The sequence below is a fragment of the Urocampus carinirostris genome, chromosome 1 (genome assembly GCF_059441175.1).
Source record: "Urocampus carinirostris isolate Australia breed hairy pipefish chromosome 1, RoL_Ucar_1.0, whole genome shotgun sequence".
NCBI classification, from domain to species: Eukaryota; Metazoa; Chordata; class Actinopteri; order Syngnathiformes; family Syngnathidae; genus Urocampus; species Urocampus carinirostris.
The window spans coordinates 71,669,462-71,685,755 of NC_142349.1; the positions used below are offsets into that span (position 1 = coordinate 71,669,462).

The 16,294-nt window shown below is 40.1% G+C and overlaps 1 protein-coding gene across 1 annotated transcript in view; it reads right to left on the reverse strand.

The window, feature by feature from the left end:
• cnpy1 (canopy FGF signaling regulator 1) overlaps positions 1–15,902 on the reverse strand; it is a 41,444-nt gene extending 25,542 nt beyond the window's left edge. Inside the window, exons 1-2 of the mRNA XM_088320367.1 lie at positions 15,778–15,902; positions 14,343–14,458 (exon numbers count right to left, since the gene is read on the reverse strand). Coding sequence (XP_088176493.1) covers positions 14,343–14,458; positions 15,778–15,868 — 207 coding nt within the window. The 5' untranslated portion in view covers positions 15,869–15,902. The remainder of the gene's footprint in view (positions 1–14,342; positions 14,459–15,777) is intronic.
• Between the last annotated feature and the right edge of the window lie 392 nt (positions 15,903–16,294).

Here is a 16,294-nt window from a genome sequence, read left to right on the forward strand (position 1 = left end):
ACATCCCTGCGGCAGATGGAAATCTTTTCTTTGTAAAAATCCAGGGATACACCACCTCGTGTTAGCAAGTCCGCCTCCTCTCCGATTCCCCCCGGCTTTCTTGTCTCTGTATAGCGGCGTTGAAGCCGGATAGCTCCGGGTAGCTACATGTTAGCGTCCGGAATGCTAAACGTGAGCCACGTTTCCGCAAAACACAGCAACTGCGCTCCCTGTGCGCTTCGATGTTTTCCACCAGCACTCGATGATCTTATTTGGCCGTGAGTTCGCATTAACCATGATTACGGATGGTACCGAAGACTTATAACGCCGCTAACCGCTTCACTAGCTCCGGCTCTTCTTCCACGATAGGCCCCTTCATCACGCCGGCACGGGAATTCTTCAGGGCAAGGAGTTGAAATTCCTTGAATACACGCATTTTTGTGCGCTAAAACCCATGTCCCATAGCCTAGATGGTAGTGTGCCCGCTTTGAGACTGGTAGGTCGCTGGTTCGCGCCTCGGCCGAGTCATACCTAAGACTTATAACATTGGTAAAAATGGTGGCGCCCTCTGTTGGCTGCGGCTGCATCGGCTCGCTACAACGGGTCAGGTGTATCGACATTTCGTTCTGTGTACATTGTTACAAAGAATGACAATACAAAGGAACTTATTATAATTATTATTATTATTATAGAAGTAATCCATAGTGTAGTTGTCAAAACGGGAAGAAAAAACACCGAAGATAGGAGCAGACAATAAAACAATAGGGCAGCTGCTGGAAAAGGCAGCTACTATTATTACTATTGTTGTTATTATCATTGGTGTATTTAATAGGAAAGATGAAAGGGTAGGGAAAATAAGCATCTGCTTCTTACTACCCCTTTTCGAACAGATTATGTAAAATTATTTTGTTGTTGAGTTTTTGTTTTTGTTCGGTTTTTATTCTAATGTTCAAAAGCTTTCATTCATTCATTCAAAAGGTTTGATGGCGGATTCCATCGTGCCCGTTGGGTGATGTGTAATTTAGTTGCTGCTGTAATTTATATTCATTTTCGAAAAAGCTCTCAAATGTTGCCTACGGCCATTTTATGTCATCGTTTCAGACGAAGATTGGGGGACAGCTGCGGCATTCGGAGAACAAAATGCAGTGATGTGACACTGGAGGATAATTTTCACCAGGGAAGTTTAATTGGTTAATTTATTTTCTAGACTGACAATGAGGGTTGGATTTTAAATATGAAAGATTTAGACTTCCTTACTACATGAATTTGATGAGCATTCGGCATAGTGTTAAGAATAAAAAATAAAATAAATAATACAGTGTTTTAAAGAAAGATGAAATCCTTGATAACAGATCTACATAGATCTTTATCTTAATAATGGACAGAATTTGATAGCATGAATCATAATCTACTATTAAAAAAACTGGAAAGATGTGGCATCAGGGGCGTGGCTTTGCAATGGATTCAGTTATTTGACGGGGAGGAAGCAATATGTGAAAATGGGAGTTGTCATCTGAATACATCTGTTGTGGAGTACCACAGGGTTCTATCCTGGGTCCAAAGTTATTTAATTTATATATTAACGAAATTTTTAATAGATAGATAGATAGATAGATAGATAGATAGATAGATAGATAGATAGATAGATAGATAGATAGATAGATAGATAGATAGATAGATAGATAGATAGATAGATAGATAGATAGATAGATAGATAGATAGATAGATAGATAGATAGATAGATAGATAGATAGATAGATAGATAGATAGATAGATAGATAGATAGATAGATAGATAGATAGATAGATAGATAGATAGATAGATAGATAGATAGATAGATAGATAGATAGATAGATAGATAGATAGATAGATAGATAGATAGATAGATAGATAGATAGATAGATAGATAGATAGATAGATAGATAGATAGATAGATAGATAGATAGATAGATAGATAGATAGATAGATAGATAGATAGATAGATAGATAGATAGATAGATAGATAGATAGATAGATAGATAGATAGATAGATAGATAGATAGATAGATAGATAGATAGATAGATAGATAGATAGATAGATAGATAGATAGATAGATAGATAGATAGATAGATAGATAGATAGATAGATAGATAGATAGATAGATAGATAGATAGATAGATAGATAGATACTTTATTCATCCCCGTTTCAAAACTATTAAAAATAGTCATATTTGCAGACGACACTAACATTTTCTATTCAAATGATAACTATATTGATTTGGTAACCTGTATTATTCGTGAATTGATTAACCTAAAAGTATGGATGGATATAAATAAATGATCTTTAAATTTAAATAAAACCAAAGTAATATTCTTTGGTACTCGCAAGGCAAATCAATATTTAGAAGTAAAAATGGATGGTGCTGCAACAGACACTGTATCGGAAATTAAGTTTTTAGGGGTCATAATAGACAATAAATTAGGTATCTAAAACATTTCAATAAACAATAAAGCCAAATTCATTTTAAACTATGATCTATCGTATTTATTATATTGTTCTCTAGTTCTGCCATACTTAACATATTGTGCAGAACTCTGGGGCAATAATTACAAAAGTTCACTACAGCCTCTTTTCATCCTCCAAAAACGTGCAATTAGAACCATACACAGGGTAGGATATCGGGATCATACTCATATTTTATTCCTGCAGTCCAAATGATTAAAATTAGATGATTTTGTAAAAAATTTCACTGCAGAACTGCTATTTAAGGTCAACAAAAACATAGTGCCAGAAAACATCCAAAAATTATTCATTCGGAAAGAGGGAAATTATAATTTAAGGGGCTGTCGTAAATTCATAATCCCAAAGGTGAGAACCACCAGGAAAAGTATGTGTGTGTCTGTGTGTGGAGTCAACCTTTGGAACAATTTACAAGACGAGATCAAACAATTTCCAACTATTTACATGTTCAAATTTAAATATAAAAAAAAACATTCCTGGCTGAATACAGAGATGAAAAAAATGGGGTAAATGAAATGAAATGAAATGAAATGATCTGCATTTATATAGCGCTTTTCAAGTCAATGACTTCCCAAAGCGCTTTACAATGTGCTCCACATTTCCCAATAGCGGCCTTGCAGCCATGTAAGGCGCTAACCTGCTTATTGGGGGTATTAGGGGTTCAGTGTCTTACCCAAGGACACTTCGACATGTAACACGGACGAGCCGGGATTCGAACTGGGATCCCTTGATCCCTAGACGAGCGCTCTACCTCCTGAGCTATTGCCGCCCCGGGGTATGAGTGATACGAGAGATTGGAATTACTGCGTTTGTAGTTAACCTTGTTGTTATTGTTACTATTATTATATCATTACTGTTATTATTACTATTGTCGTTATTATCATTGGTGTATTTCATAGGGAAGATGAAGGGTTAGGGAAAATAAGCATCTGCTTCTTACTACCCCTTTTCGAACAAGTTATGCAACATTATTTTGTTGTTGAGTTGTTTTTGTTCTGTTTTTATTTTAATGCTCGAAATAAAGTTTTCATTCAGTCATTCATTCATACAACCTCGTCTAGAAAAACATGTGAAATACTTTAACATAGAAGAAAGACTATTAGTGCCAAACCGGTTCCAAATTAAATCCTCTACAAATCACAAAGTCAACTTGACGTCTATTCATTGTTTTTGAATGATTGTGTAGAGCACAGGTGTCAAACAGGTGAACCGCGGGCCAGATTAGGCCCGCTAAGGGATTGAATCCGGCCCGCGAAACAACACTCAGAGAAGCGCAAGAGAAAAACAAGCTGCAGGTTGAAATAGGTCGACTTGATGTTGCCAAAGCCAGGTGCCTCCCACAAAGACACTGTACTTGTATGTATTTATTTCTTTTTCTATCTCTCTCTCTCTTTTTCTCCCACTCTGTCTCTGTCTCTTTCACTCCCTGCGTCTCTCTTTTTCTCTTCCTTTGTTGCTCTTTGTCTCTTTCTCTCTCTGTGTCTTTTAACTTCTTTTGCTCTAACTTCCTTTTTTCCTTTTCTCTCTTTTCTCTTTCTCTCTTCATACCCTTTGCGCTTTCTTTTCTCTCCTTCTGTCTTTCTATTTCTCTTTGGATTTTTTTCTTCCTGTCCCTTTCTTTTCCCCCTCCCTCACGACTTTTTATCTTTTGTTTCTCACGCTCCCTCCCTCTCTCTCTTATTCTTTCTTTGTCCCGCCCTCTCTCCTTTTCACTCCCTCTTTCTCTTATTTCTTTATCTCTTTAATCTACTAGTCCGGCCCCCCGAGTTAAAATGAGTTTGACACCCCAGGTGTAGAGTGTGGGTAACCAATATGATGCCCATGTTAGCAAGTCAAGTTCAGTTGATTTGTATCGCTCTGAATCGCAAAAGGCACCAAGGGGCTGCACAGACTATTGCAAACCACAGACTATTATGACACCATCCCCTGATCTGAAACCTACATGAGGGCAAGGAAAAACCCGAAAACATCAGCATAATGAAAATGAAGAAACCTTCCCAAATTATTTTTAAAGATTTATTATTATTATTTATGCAGGTAAATCACTCAGTGTCCTTAATCAAGTCATATGTTTGACTATTTTAGCCCCAATTCTAATAATCTTAACCTAGCAACAACATAATAGTAATATAGCAACAAAAATAGAATTATTAAAAGGATGAGTTCTTAGTTTAGAAATGCATATAAAGCAGGTAAATTTTCATGCATATCAGTAACAAAAATGTAGGGTTTTGCGAGGTATTCAGTTTCTATATTTTGATGCAGTTACAATCTTAAAAGAGACGATCAAATATTGTGGTCACGGTTGCCATGGCGCCCAATTGGCCCCGCCCGAGTGGCGCCAGCTGCGGCTCATTGACAGATTGGCTTTCCGTCTATTTAAGCTCAGTGCTCTTATTTTTCGTTGGTCAGCCCGTCAACGGACCACTGCCCCGCAAGACGTGGGTTTTGACTCGGTCCTGTTTCCTGTTGGCATTTCCTGTCCGGTATTGTTCCCGTTTGTTTTTGTACTGTTTAATATCGGTTTCCAGTTTCGTTCCTGTCTATTTTTGTCCTGTTTATCATCCTCTCCAGTTTTCGTTCCCGTCTAGTTTGTCCTGTTTTATTTCGATATCTTGTTTCTTTATCAATCCTGTCTGTCCCGTCCTGTCCGGTATCGACCCCATCTGTCCGATATCTACTCGGGCAATCGGTATCGATCTCGTCGGCCTCTGGCTTCCTATCATTTCACGCCAGACTGCTGCTTAACGTGCATGACTCCCCATTTCCCGTAAAATAAAAAGCTTGTGTGAGAAACGTTACACGTTTGGGTCCTGATCCTGTTCTGGTTCATGACGATCGTTTTTTAATTGTAGTTCAGCAATAAAGGATTTGTCACAGGACTGAAAGTAAGAGCTGTGACTAGGGAGAAAACCTTTAATTTACCCGCCATTCTACATCCTTACTCACGCTGTGATCACAAGCCCGGGATCATGACTGAAAATTACATGACTCCGTCCTCACTGTGTGGAGTTTGCACGTTACACCCATGCTGTCGTCGGTTTTCCGAGATGCACCTGTTCTACTGATTTCTAAAAACATTCTTGGGATGTTGACTCTAAATTAGCCCTACAGTATTCAATGTAGCCGTTTAAAAACTAATTAATGGCGGCCATGGGCGTAACCAGCCCATTTGAGGCTGATCAAACACCCCCAAAATGAAAGCATTTCTAAAACTCTCTTTAGCTTAATAATGGACAGGATGGGCTTAAATATGATGGAAAAGTGCTAGATGAAAGAATAGAAATTGTCAGGAGCAGAACGGAAACAAGACCCACTAGCGTAACGTTACTCACAGTTTTATTGGGAAGAACGGAAAGGATTGCACAAACAATCCGGTGATTGCTGGTCGCGGGGAGCAGGTTGCTCAGATGCGGAAGTGGCACATTCGTGGCGAGCGATGGCGGTGTCGGGAGTGGAAAAAACAGGTCAGTAGCCAGAATAGGGGAGCAAAAACGTGATCAGGATCGGAAACAAGTCGAAAGCCGGGAGAGGAGAGTAGACGTGGTCGAGATGAAAAAACGGATCGTTATTCGGGACGGGAAAAAAGACGTGGTCGAGATCAAAACAGGTCGTAATTCGGGACGGGAAAGCAGACATGGTCGAAATCAAAACAGTTCGTAACGGGAGAAACACTGGATCAAAAACAGGACAGGCAAAAAGGACTTGTGTAGAAACAGAGATTCGCAGACAGACCAACAAAAGAAGACTGACAGGACAGAGTTTAAATACTGACAGGAAGCCAATCTGTCAACAAGCTGCAGCTGGCGCCACACGGGCGGAGCCAATTGGGCGCCATGGCAACCGTGACTCACGGGCGGTGCCAATTGAGCGCCATGGCAACCGTGACAGAAAAAGGAAAACAAACAAAACAGCGTCGGAAATACTCCACTTCCTTAAAATTGTTCAATTTGATTCCTAGCACTGCTTTTGCCTAGTGTCACTTGTGGCATAGCAGCTGAGTCTGTGGAGGCTTTGGTGTACTGTATTATAGTGAGTGTATGCCATACAGAGGTTATTTTAAACAGCTATTTTACCAGCCAATACCATGACTTTGTCATCATCAACACATATTAGTCCTCCTTTTAGCTGCATTATATCGAATGCAACAATGAGCCTACCTTAAAGGCACAGTTTGAAATATTTAACATATAAATATTTAAATATTTAAAATTTAAAAGATGGCACTGTCTTGTCAGGTGTGAGCGAGGGCCAATGCCACAGGGCACTTCTTTCTTTCTTTCTCTTTTTCACTCTCTGTCTTTCTCTTGCTTTGTCTCAGTTTTTCTGTCCTTTTTCACGTTCCTTTTCCTCTCTCCTTCTTTCATTCTTTCTTTCCCTATTTTTATAATGCTCTCATTCTCTCTCTCTCTCTTACTCTCTCTCTTTCTGCCTTTCTTTCTTGCTGTATTTTTTTCTGTATGTCTTTCTCTCCTTTTCTCTTTTCCTTCTTTTTCACTTTCTTTCATTCTATCTTCCTATATTTCTGTCTCTCTTCATGATAATTTCTTCCTTTCTCTTGTTTCCTTCTCTGCCTTTCTCTCCTTTTCTCTTTCCCTTCTCTTTCGCTTTCTTTTTCATCTTTCTATTTTTTTTGCCTGCCTCTTCCTCCCTTCATGATCATTTCTTCCTTTCTCTTGTTTCCTTCTCTGTATTTCTCTCTTTTTTATCTTTCCTGTCTGTTTTACTTTCTCTTACTGTCTTTCTGTCTTTCACGCTTTCTCCCTCTCTTCTTTATTCTTTCTTTCTTTCTTTCTCTGTCTTTTTTCTTTTCCTTTTTTTCTCTCTTTCATTTTTTAATCTATCTTCCTCTCTTTCTTTCCCACATGACAAAGTGAAACCAATAAACTAAAATTTAACAAAACAACTGTAGCTTTTTTAAAAAGTAGCTCTCAACTTGAAAAAGGTTAGAAACCCCGGTTTTAAAAAGATAAAAACTAGCATGGACATATATTGGAAAAGAAAATAAATGATATCAGCAACATGGCCATATCCATCTGTTTCTCTATAATCCTCTCATTCCAGTGGAGACCCGGAATGGCTTGACTGTTTCCAGGCAGTTATATTATGTGTCACTGACACTGTGTAAGCACGCCATTGTGAATCCTCTCATTCTCAATGCATGACTTCCCACCGGTCGCTATGAGATCAGCTCGCCTTCAAACTAAGTTCAATGTCTTTGAAAATCTTAAATGTGTCATTGTTACAGCGGGCAGGTTTAACTTTTGTGTCAGAGAGCGGCTTCGTCCCCCCAGGAAGTCCTACTGTGAAGAGGCCAAAGAGCGGAGACTTAAAACCAGCAAATCCTTCTGGCTGATGGCATCTAAGCTGTGACATCCCTCCCTCTCTGATTCAGGATAGGTCAAAAGCTGCTGAAAAGGAGGGAGCCGGGAGGGCAAGGGATCAAGGTTTGGGTTCTTCTGTGCTTCGGGACGGTTTGAGTGACCGGACGACAGGTGGAGGATTGTTTCGGCAAAGGGCGGAGGAGAAGCTCATCCCTGGGAGAACTAGAATGTTCTACTTGGCTGGCTAGAATGGTAACAATTCACTAGGGAAGGTTGGTAAATCCAATGCTTGGATGGCTTCCTTTAACAGAATGCAGATTTTCTTTACTGATAAAACTAATACAAAAGTAACATTCTGTTTAACAGTTTTTGAAACTCATGAGAAAAAGTTACAGGACATCAGCCATAAAGTTGCCTGCCCCATTTTTCACAACTTGAAACACAATAAGACGACTCATCGCAGAAAAAAAACCCTATTGTTGCAAAGTATTAAGCATTGATAATAAGAATATATGACAGAACAACACTTTAAAATTACCGTAAATTCCGGACTATAGAGCGCACCCGATTACAAGCCGCACCCACCACATTTTGAGAGGATAGTCGCTTTTGAACTTACACAAGCCGCACCAGTATATAAGCCGCATGCGCCCAAATTAAAATAAGTAACCATAAAATTAACCCAAACCCAACTTTGATTTTAACTGAACACGAAGTTCACAGTTCAAAAACCACAGCCGGTAAAGTAACGGAAAACGATACCGGTAGTTATCATTGGTTGCGGACCTGCAGAGTCCGGGTCCCGTTAAAAGTAATCCAAGGAAAAAAAGTGTATATTTCCAAAGGTAAGGGTGGGAAAAATAGATATCCACTATTGTCTGCCATGTCCACAAACACTCACCTTTACCGGTCCCCACTTGCCGTCATCCCCCGCGTCTGTTACGCCCCTTCTTTTTAATTGGTCGAGCAAGACTTATCAGAATAAGTGTCCAAAATAAATACAAATAAATACATTACAAAAATATACAGTTGCAAATACATATGATACATGGTTATACATATTTACAAAGAAAGACGGTACACCGAGAGAGTTTTCAAAGCTGTACCTGTGAAGGGTAGCAAAACGCTACTAGAAACACGCTCGCAACACTGTTAAAAAAAAAACAATCCATTCTTGCAAAAACCACGGTAAACCGTCCTCATCTACCTCCTTATAATTGACGTCATCATAGTTGACTTCCCCAGTATGGGTAAGAGACTTTGTCATATAGACGACGTTCCACGCTCACGTAATCAAAAACACGCTAGCAACACGCACGCAAGGTATTTTACCTTGCGTGCAGTAGCTCTGTTTCCTTCTTTATCGGACTGCTCGATTGCGTTTAGCTTGTAAGCTGCGTCATGTGCCTTGAATTCGAGCGCCGCTGGCGACTGTTAGAAAAATGACATAAATTGGCCGCATCACTGAATAAGCCGCGGGGTTGAAATTTTGGGGAAAAAAAGTAGCGGCTTATAGTCCGGAATTTACGGTAAGTTTATTGTAAATCTATTTATAACATTCATTGCATGGATACGACATCGCTGTTTTCCATCTTACAACAGTATTTACTTATCTTCACCCATGCAATGTTTGCGTTGCGTTGTCTGCTACAAGCCACGTGAACTCCTCTTTCCACGATGTTTTAATGTACGTTTACGTTTTGTAGCGTCAGAAATTTTGTTAGCTTCTTTTGAATCTTCTGGGGCTGAGGTTTTGGCTTGATTTCTAACCACTTGTCCATTTGTCTTGTGTTCTCTGTGTGCCACAGTGATGGCTGGACAATCTCCTTCAGGATCTTCTGGTAAATGCCAGAATCCAGAACTCTGTCAACCAAAGCAAGATGTCTTGATCCGGAAGCAGATGGGCAGCCCAAGACCATCACACTGCCACAGCCATGTTTTACTGTTTTCATCATGATCTTTTTGTCAAATTTTATACCAGATGTCACGGGCTGCACACCTTCCAAAAAAATTCAGTTTTTGATTCATCAGTCCACAGAATGTTTCACCAAAAGTATTGAGGATAATAAAGATGCTTTATGGCAAATGTGAGAGTATTCATTGTGTTGTTTTCTAACAGCTGCTTTTCGCCAGGCGGCACGGCAGCTCAGTGATTAGTGCATCCGCATCAGCCTTCCTGTGCGGAGTTTGAATGTTCCTCCCACATTCCGAAAACATGCGTGTCAGGTAATTGGCCGGTCCAAGTTGTCCCTAGGTTTAAAAGGCGAGTGAGTTGTCTGTCTCTGTGTGCCCTGAAACTGGTTGGCAACCGGTTCAGGGTGTCTCCTGCCCATTGTAGCTGGGAAGGGCTCCAGCACCCCCATGGCCCTACTGAGGATAAGCGGTGCAGATAATGGATGGATGTTTTTTGCCTGGAGGATCTCCCTTGGATGCCATTTTGGGCGAGTCTCTTCGTTATAGCTGACTCACGAACACTGACCATAACAATGACAATAAAGGTATATTCTAGTCTATTCTATTCATAACCACTTGCTGTGGTTGGCGGGATAACGAATTCTGGTGTTTAACAGAAGATCCTAAAGGAGAACGTCTAGCCATCAGTACGTGCCATCAAACTCAAGCGCTCTTGGATCATGCAGCAGGACAACGCTACTAAACACACCAGCAAGTCCACCACTGAATGTCTCTAAAACAAACAAAATTATATTGAATATATTTCCACATTATTCCCGCTTGTACAAAGTTGGCTCCAGCTATTCCTCGCTTGATATAGAACACTGAGTTACATGTTACTGTTTTTCTTTTGTTTTTCTGTCATCGGTGGAATTTCCTGATACTATACAGCAGGGGTCAGCAACCTTTTCGATGTGGAGTGCCACTTTCAAATTTCCTTGTAAATCAGTGTGCCACACCAGGATTAACGACTCGCGCAGCATTTCTGTTATATCCAACAGAGCTGTAATTTTACGCCAGTCCAAATATACAACATGGATATACATTTAAATAATATAACTTACCTATTTATCTTCCACTATTCTTGTTCATCAATCAAATAAAAAATGAATGTGAACAACATGTGGAAAGGCCTGTAGCCTTTCATGACTTCAACTTTTTGCCACGAGAATTAACCAGAATCAACCATTCTTCATTAACCATGAACTACAATCAAAAAACAAGTGATGAGGACAGCTACAATACCATTCATCAATGATATCTTGTTGCAGAAAATATCAAAACTTGAAATAACAGCAGCAAAGCAGAAGGCACGCACGCACACAAGCACACACACAGGCTTCTTTAAAATATTCGTTATCAGTAAATGGTTTTCTGTGCTTTGCTACGCAGTGAGCAATGTGATAGCTTGCTTCAGTGGTGGCGTTTTTAGCAGTGACAAAGGTCTTCAGGGTCTGTGTTTGCTTGCCGTACCTGGACACTGCGCGTTTTAATGTCTCCGCCATGTCGGACTCATCCTTGAATTCATGTTTCGTCTTGTAATGACGTGCAACGCTTGATGTGCGAGGTACAACGCTCGAGGCATAATGCACAAAACAGAACGGTCATTTTTTGCACAAAGTCTCTATCATCTGTCCACACTGGCTGAAAAGAACGAGATTTTTTGCTGGAGGAGTGGTCACGATTCGTTCATTTATCGCGCGCCAGTGTTTCTGTGGCTGGGTTAAAACACGGATCTCTCCTCTCCACAGCGCAGCGCAGACACATACACAAAGCAGAGGAGGAGGGGCGCTACCGTAAAGCCTCTAAATAACACAGCGCGCCACTGAAAATGTCTAAATTTCAGGTTAAAGGCGGATTTTAAAAAATATAATCATTTTTATTCCCGTTATCCACTGGTTAACATAGGTTGCTGACCCCTGCAATACAGTATGTCAGTAAATGGAATACTATGCGCCACAGAAAACAGAATTTCTTCCAAATAGCAGGAATGACAAATGTTAAAAAGGAACACGCAAACTACATTTATATATTTGACGATTTATTTTGCATTAAATGTCTAAGCACAATAGTGTATTCAAAGACTGAAAGGTCCATTTTCTACAGTCCTTCCCTTTTTTCACTTCCTCCAGCGAATCAATGCAGATATCAGTGCTTGTCTAACAGGAACTAATCCGGGGAGATCAATACCTGCTGGACACCTTATGATAGCCTGGTCCTTGGGGACTAAAGGATATCCAAGATCCAGTGGGACACGACCTCATTAGGCCAGCATCAGGAATATCATTCCCAATGTGTTTTATTTCCTTGTTTGGCTAGCTTGGCTACAGGTCACACAAAACAAAAACAAACAGACTCAGAGACAGTTTCTTCCCCAGAGCCATTGTTGTTGTTGGGGTTGTCCATCGATTTGATGATGACCATCTTCTTTTATTTGTGAGTCTGCTGATGTTTGAACAGTCCGATCCTGGATTGTGGTCGGAGACTCAGGTAAAAGAGGATACCTGCGCAATGATGGTTTTTAAAGTGGCGTAAGGGGTGCGCTTTCCCCAACGCCACTATCTTGATTGTAAAGAAGATGGTTCCAGTGGCAAGGGAGACCCTAGACGACCGGCATCTTTCTACAACTGCAGGCGGCTAACGGGATCCAAGTCTGTAGGAAACCGCCTCAAAGCGTGCCGCCACCAGCTTTTGGGATCACTCAGTCTGGACTCTACCCTTCGACCTGTTCGGCTTGGGTAACCCTACCAGGAGTACGAGACTCCCGCCGACATAGCTCTAGGGGTCATGGAGACGCGCAAAGTTCCCCGACCACGATAAAGTGGTGATCCGTCGCCATTACCACCCTTAACACACACCGCACCAAAAACTGAAAACTCTTGCAAACACACTACCTTATACGAACGTAAAATGGTACTCATGTCTATGTTTCTTGCACAATGTTGACTGCACTATGTTTACTGCTCACCTTGCACAATGTTGACTATTTTTTTTCCACTATGTTGACTATTTTTGCACCAAATGCATATTGCACAAACCCTTACGATACCAACTGTATGTAACATCCTACATGCCGTCATTTCTTTGTGTAAATTATAACTATAACCTTGTTTTATAACCTTATCTTCTCTGTTCCTTATCTTCTTGGTTTCTTTACCTCACAGTTAATGTGTGAAACTGGAGTGTCATGCCCAATTTTGTTGTCACAATATGTTAACCCATTTTGTAACAATGACAATAAAGGATATATTTTATTCTATTCTAGCTTGAGCAGACAGACCAGAATAAACATTAAAAAAACACACCTAAGCTTCATGACAATCATGGTGTAGATCAGGGGTCAGCAACCTTTTTGGTGTGGAGTGCCACTTTCAAATTTCCTTGTGAATCAGTGTGCCACACCAAGATCAATGACTTGCACAACCTTTTTTTTTTAATATCCGAAAGAGCTGTCATTTCACACCAATATACAACAGGGTTATACATTGAAATAATATAACTGACCAATTTATCTTCCACTATTCTTGTTCAGAAAATTAATGTGAATAACAAGTGGAGAGGCCTGTATACATCCATGACTTCAACTTTTTGCCTCAAGAATTAATCAGAAGTTATACGTAACTTTATCTTTATAGTCAAGGCATGATTATTTGGATAGCCCTCAATCACAAGTGTCAAAGGGCTTCACAGACTACTTTATGTCAACGCCAAATGAGTAGCTTTGTTTTTATCATTCAACCTGCTTTTATTGTGGAAACAGCCCGATCAATTTGCCCCACAATATACTAATAATACTTGAAAAACAAGGTCTAAAGGAGTCGGTGACGTAAGAGGAAGAGTTCTTGTTCATCAATAAACTAAAACATTAATGTGAGCAACATGTGCAGAGGCCTGTAGACATCCATGACTTCAACTTTCTACCACAAGAATGAACCAGAATCAACCATTCTTCATCAACAATGAACTACAATCAAAAACAGGTGATATGGACAGCTACCATACCATTCATCAATGAAATCTTGTTGCAGAAAATATCAAAAATTGAAATAACAGCAGCAAGGTAGAAGGCTACTTGAAAATAAGTGCAACAGACATAACAGCTGATTTGGTCTCAGATATAAATGGTTTCCCGTGTTTGCTATGTATGCAGTGAGCAATGTGATAACTTGCTTCAGTGGTGGTGTTTTTAGCAGTGAGAAAGATTTTTAGGGTCTGTGTTTGTTTGCCGTACTTGGACACTGCGTGTTTTAATGTGTACGCCTTGAATTCATGTTTCATCTCGTCATGACGTTTAACACTTGACGGGCAGGGTACAACATTCTCGAGGCATAATGCACAAACAGCACAGTCTTTTTTTGCACAAGCCCCCGTCGTCAGTCAAAGAACAAGATGTTTTCGCTAAAGGAGGTGTCATTATTCATTCATTTATATTTCACAATTATCTAGAATATTTTGGTCAATTAAGTATTATGTCTTTAGTTTCGAGCTGTTCTATCATACCACGATAGGTAAAGTGTACTGTTGGTGTGCAGTAATATAAGAAACGGATGGATTCTTTGATTCTGCAAGAATCAGAGGAATTTACCTTTTTGTCTTTTATAGTTCCGTCTGGATTGAGTCGATAGCTGCCAACATTAATGGTCTTCTTTGGGTCCACCTGGTCAATTGAGTGATTCAACTCGTCTACAATTGCACGGCAAGCTGGAAAACAGATGAAAATTACAGTACAATGATGGAAAACGTTTGATCTATGTAGTATGAGTATGAACAGGGTTGGGTAGGGTTACTTTAACTTGATTACTTTCAATTACTTATGGATTACTACAATACCAAATATGCTAATAAAAGACAAAAGAAACTAAACATGAATAAAATGACTCAATTTTGTGCAGGCTTGGGGAGTAACGGAATACATGGAACGGCAAAAATGATGTTGGCAAGCTTAGTTTTTCCGGAGAACAAAGAGATCAAAGCCAGGAGAGAAAGCTTACCACGTGTTGTGAGTCATCATTTTATTCATATTTAGTTTCTTTTGTCTTTTATTAGCATATTTGGTATTGGAGTAATCCAAAAGTAATTGAAAGTAACCCAGTTAAAGTAACCCAACCCTGTGTATGAAAGTCAGTTATTTTCAGCATTTTCCTTTACCAATGGTCTGGAAGGTGTCCTACAAGAAATAATAAGTGTATTTTGGTTTATTTTTTTATTAAACTCTGTGTTGATTTACCCAATTCATAATAGGTCATGACTATCACATCTTGAGCAGGTTCGATTCCCGGCTCGTCCGTGTTACATGTCGAAGTGTCCTTGGGTAAGACACTGAACCCCTAATACCCCCAATAAGCAGGTTAGCGCCTTACATGGCTGCAAGGCCGCTATTAGGAATTGTGAAGCACATTGTAAAGCGCTTTGGGAAGTCATTGACTTGAAAAGCGCTATATAAATGCAGATCATTTCATTTCAATACAATTTTTAACAGAATAACCTAATTTTCGGGTGCTACTTTAAATAAAATGACCCGGTTTTAGGGGATTTGTTGAACACTAAAACCACTAGACTTATAATTTTATAATATAATAATTTTAAAATATTACCCGTCTGTTTAAACAAAATAAGTCACTTATTAGGGCAGCACGGCGGCGCAGAGGTTAGCGCATGTGCGGCACAGTTCATGTCATGGGAACCTCCTGCGTTGGTTCAAATCCAGCTCCAGACTTCCTGTGCGGAGTTTGTATGTTCTCCCCGTGCTTGCGTGGGTTTCCTCCGGGCACTCCGGTTTCCTCCCACATTCCAAAAACATGCATTTCAGGTGAATTGGCCGGTCCAAATTGTCCCTAGGCTTGAATGAGCGAGCGAGTTGTCTGTCCCTGTGTGCCCTGCGATTGGCTGGCAATCAGTTCAGGGTGTCCCCTCCCCACTGCCCGATGATTGCTGGGATGGGCTCCAGCACCCCTGCGACCCTACTGAGGATAAGCGGTGCAGCTAATGAGATGAGATGAGAGATGTTTTAGGTAACTTACCAGAACAGTATACTGTCGGGTCCCTCTTTGCTTGGCAGCAAAAGATAATGTGGAGTAAAATAACAATAATTCCGAGATTCCATCGCGCCATACCGTAATTGTTAATCTAAAGAGAGGATAGAAAAGAAAGGCAACACATAATTCAGTATGCAATGACAACACAGAAAATCATATCGGTCATTTGAGAAGAATATGCGTGTTTTAAGGCAAATAAAAGTAGGTGTCGACTGATTTAGTGAATGATATAGTGAAGCAAACGCACACATCAAGTCAGGTATAGCCCATTATCACAAGGAGTCTCAAAGGGCTGCACAGACCACAGATTATTGCAAACTACAGACTATTATGGCACCATCCCCTGATCTCAAACCTACACTAGGGCAAGGAAAAACTCAAAAACCTTAAGTCAAATCATGTTTAATTGTATAATCACAAGGATTCTGAAAGGGCTGCACAGACCACAGATTATTGTAAACTACAGACTATTATGACACCATCCCCTGATCTCAAACCTACA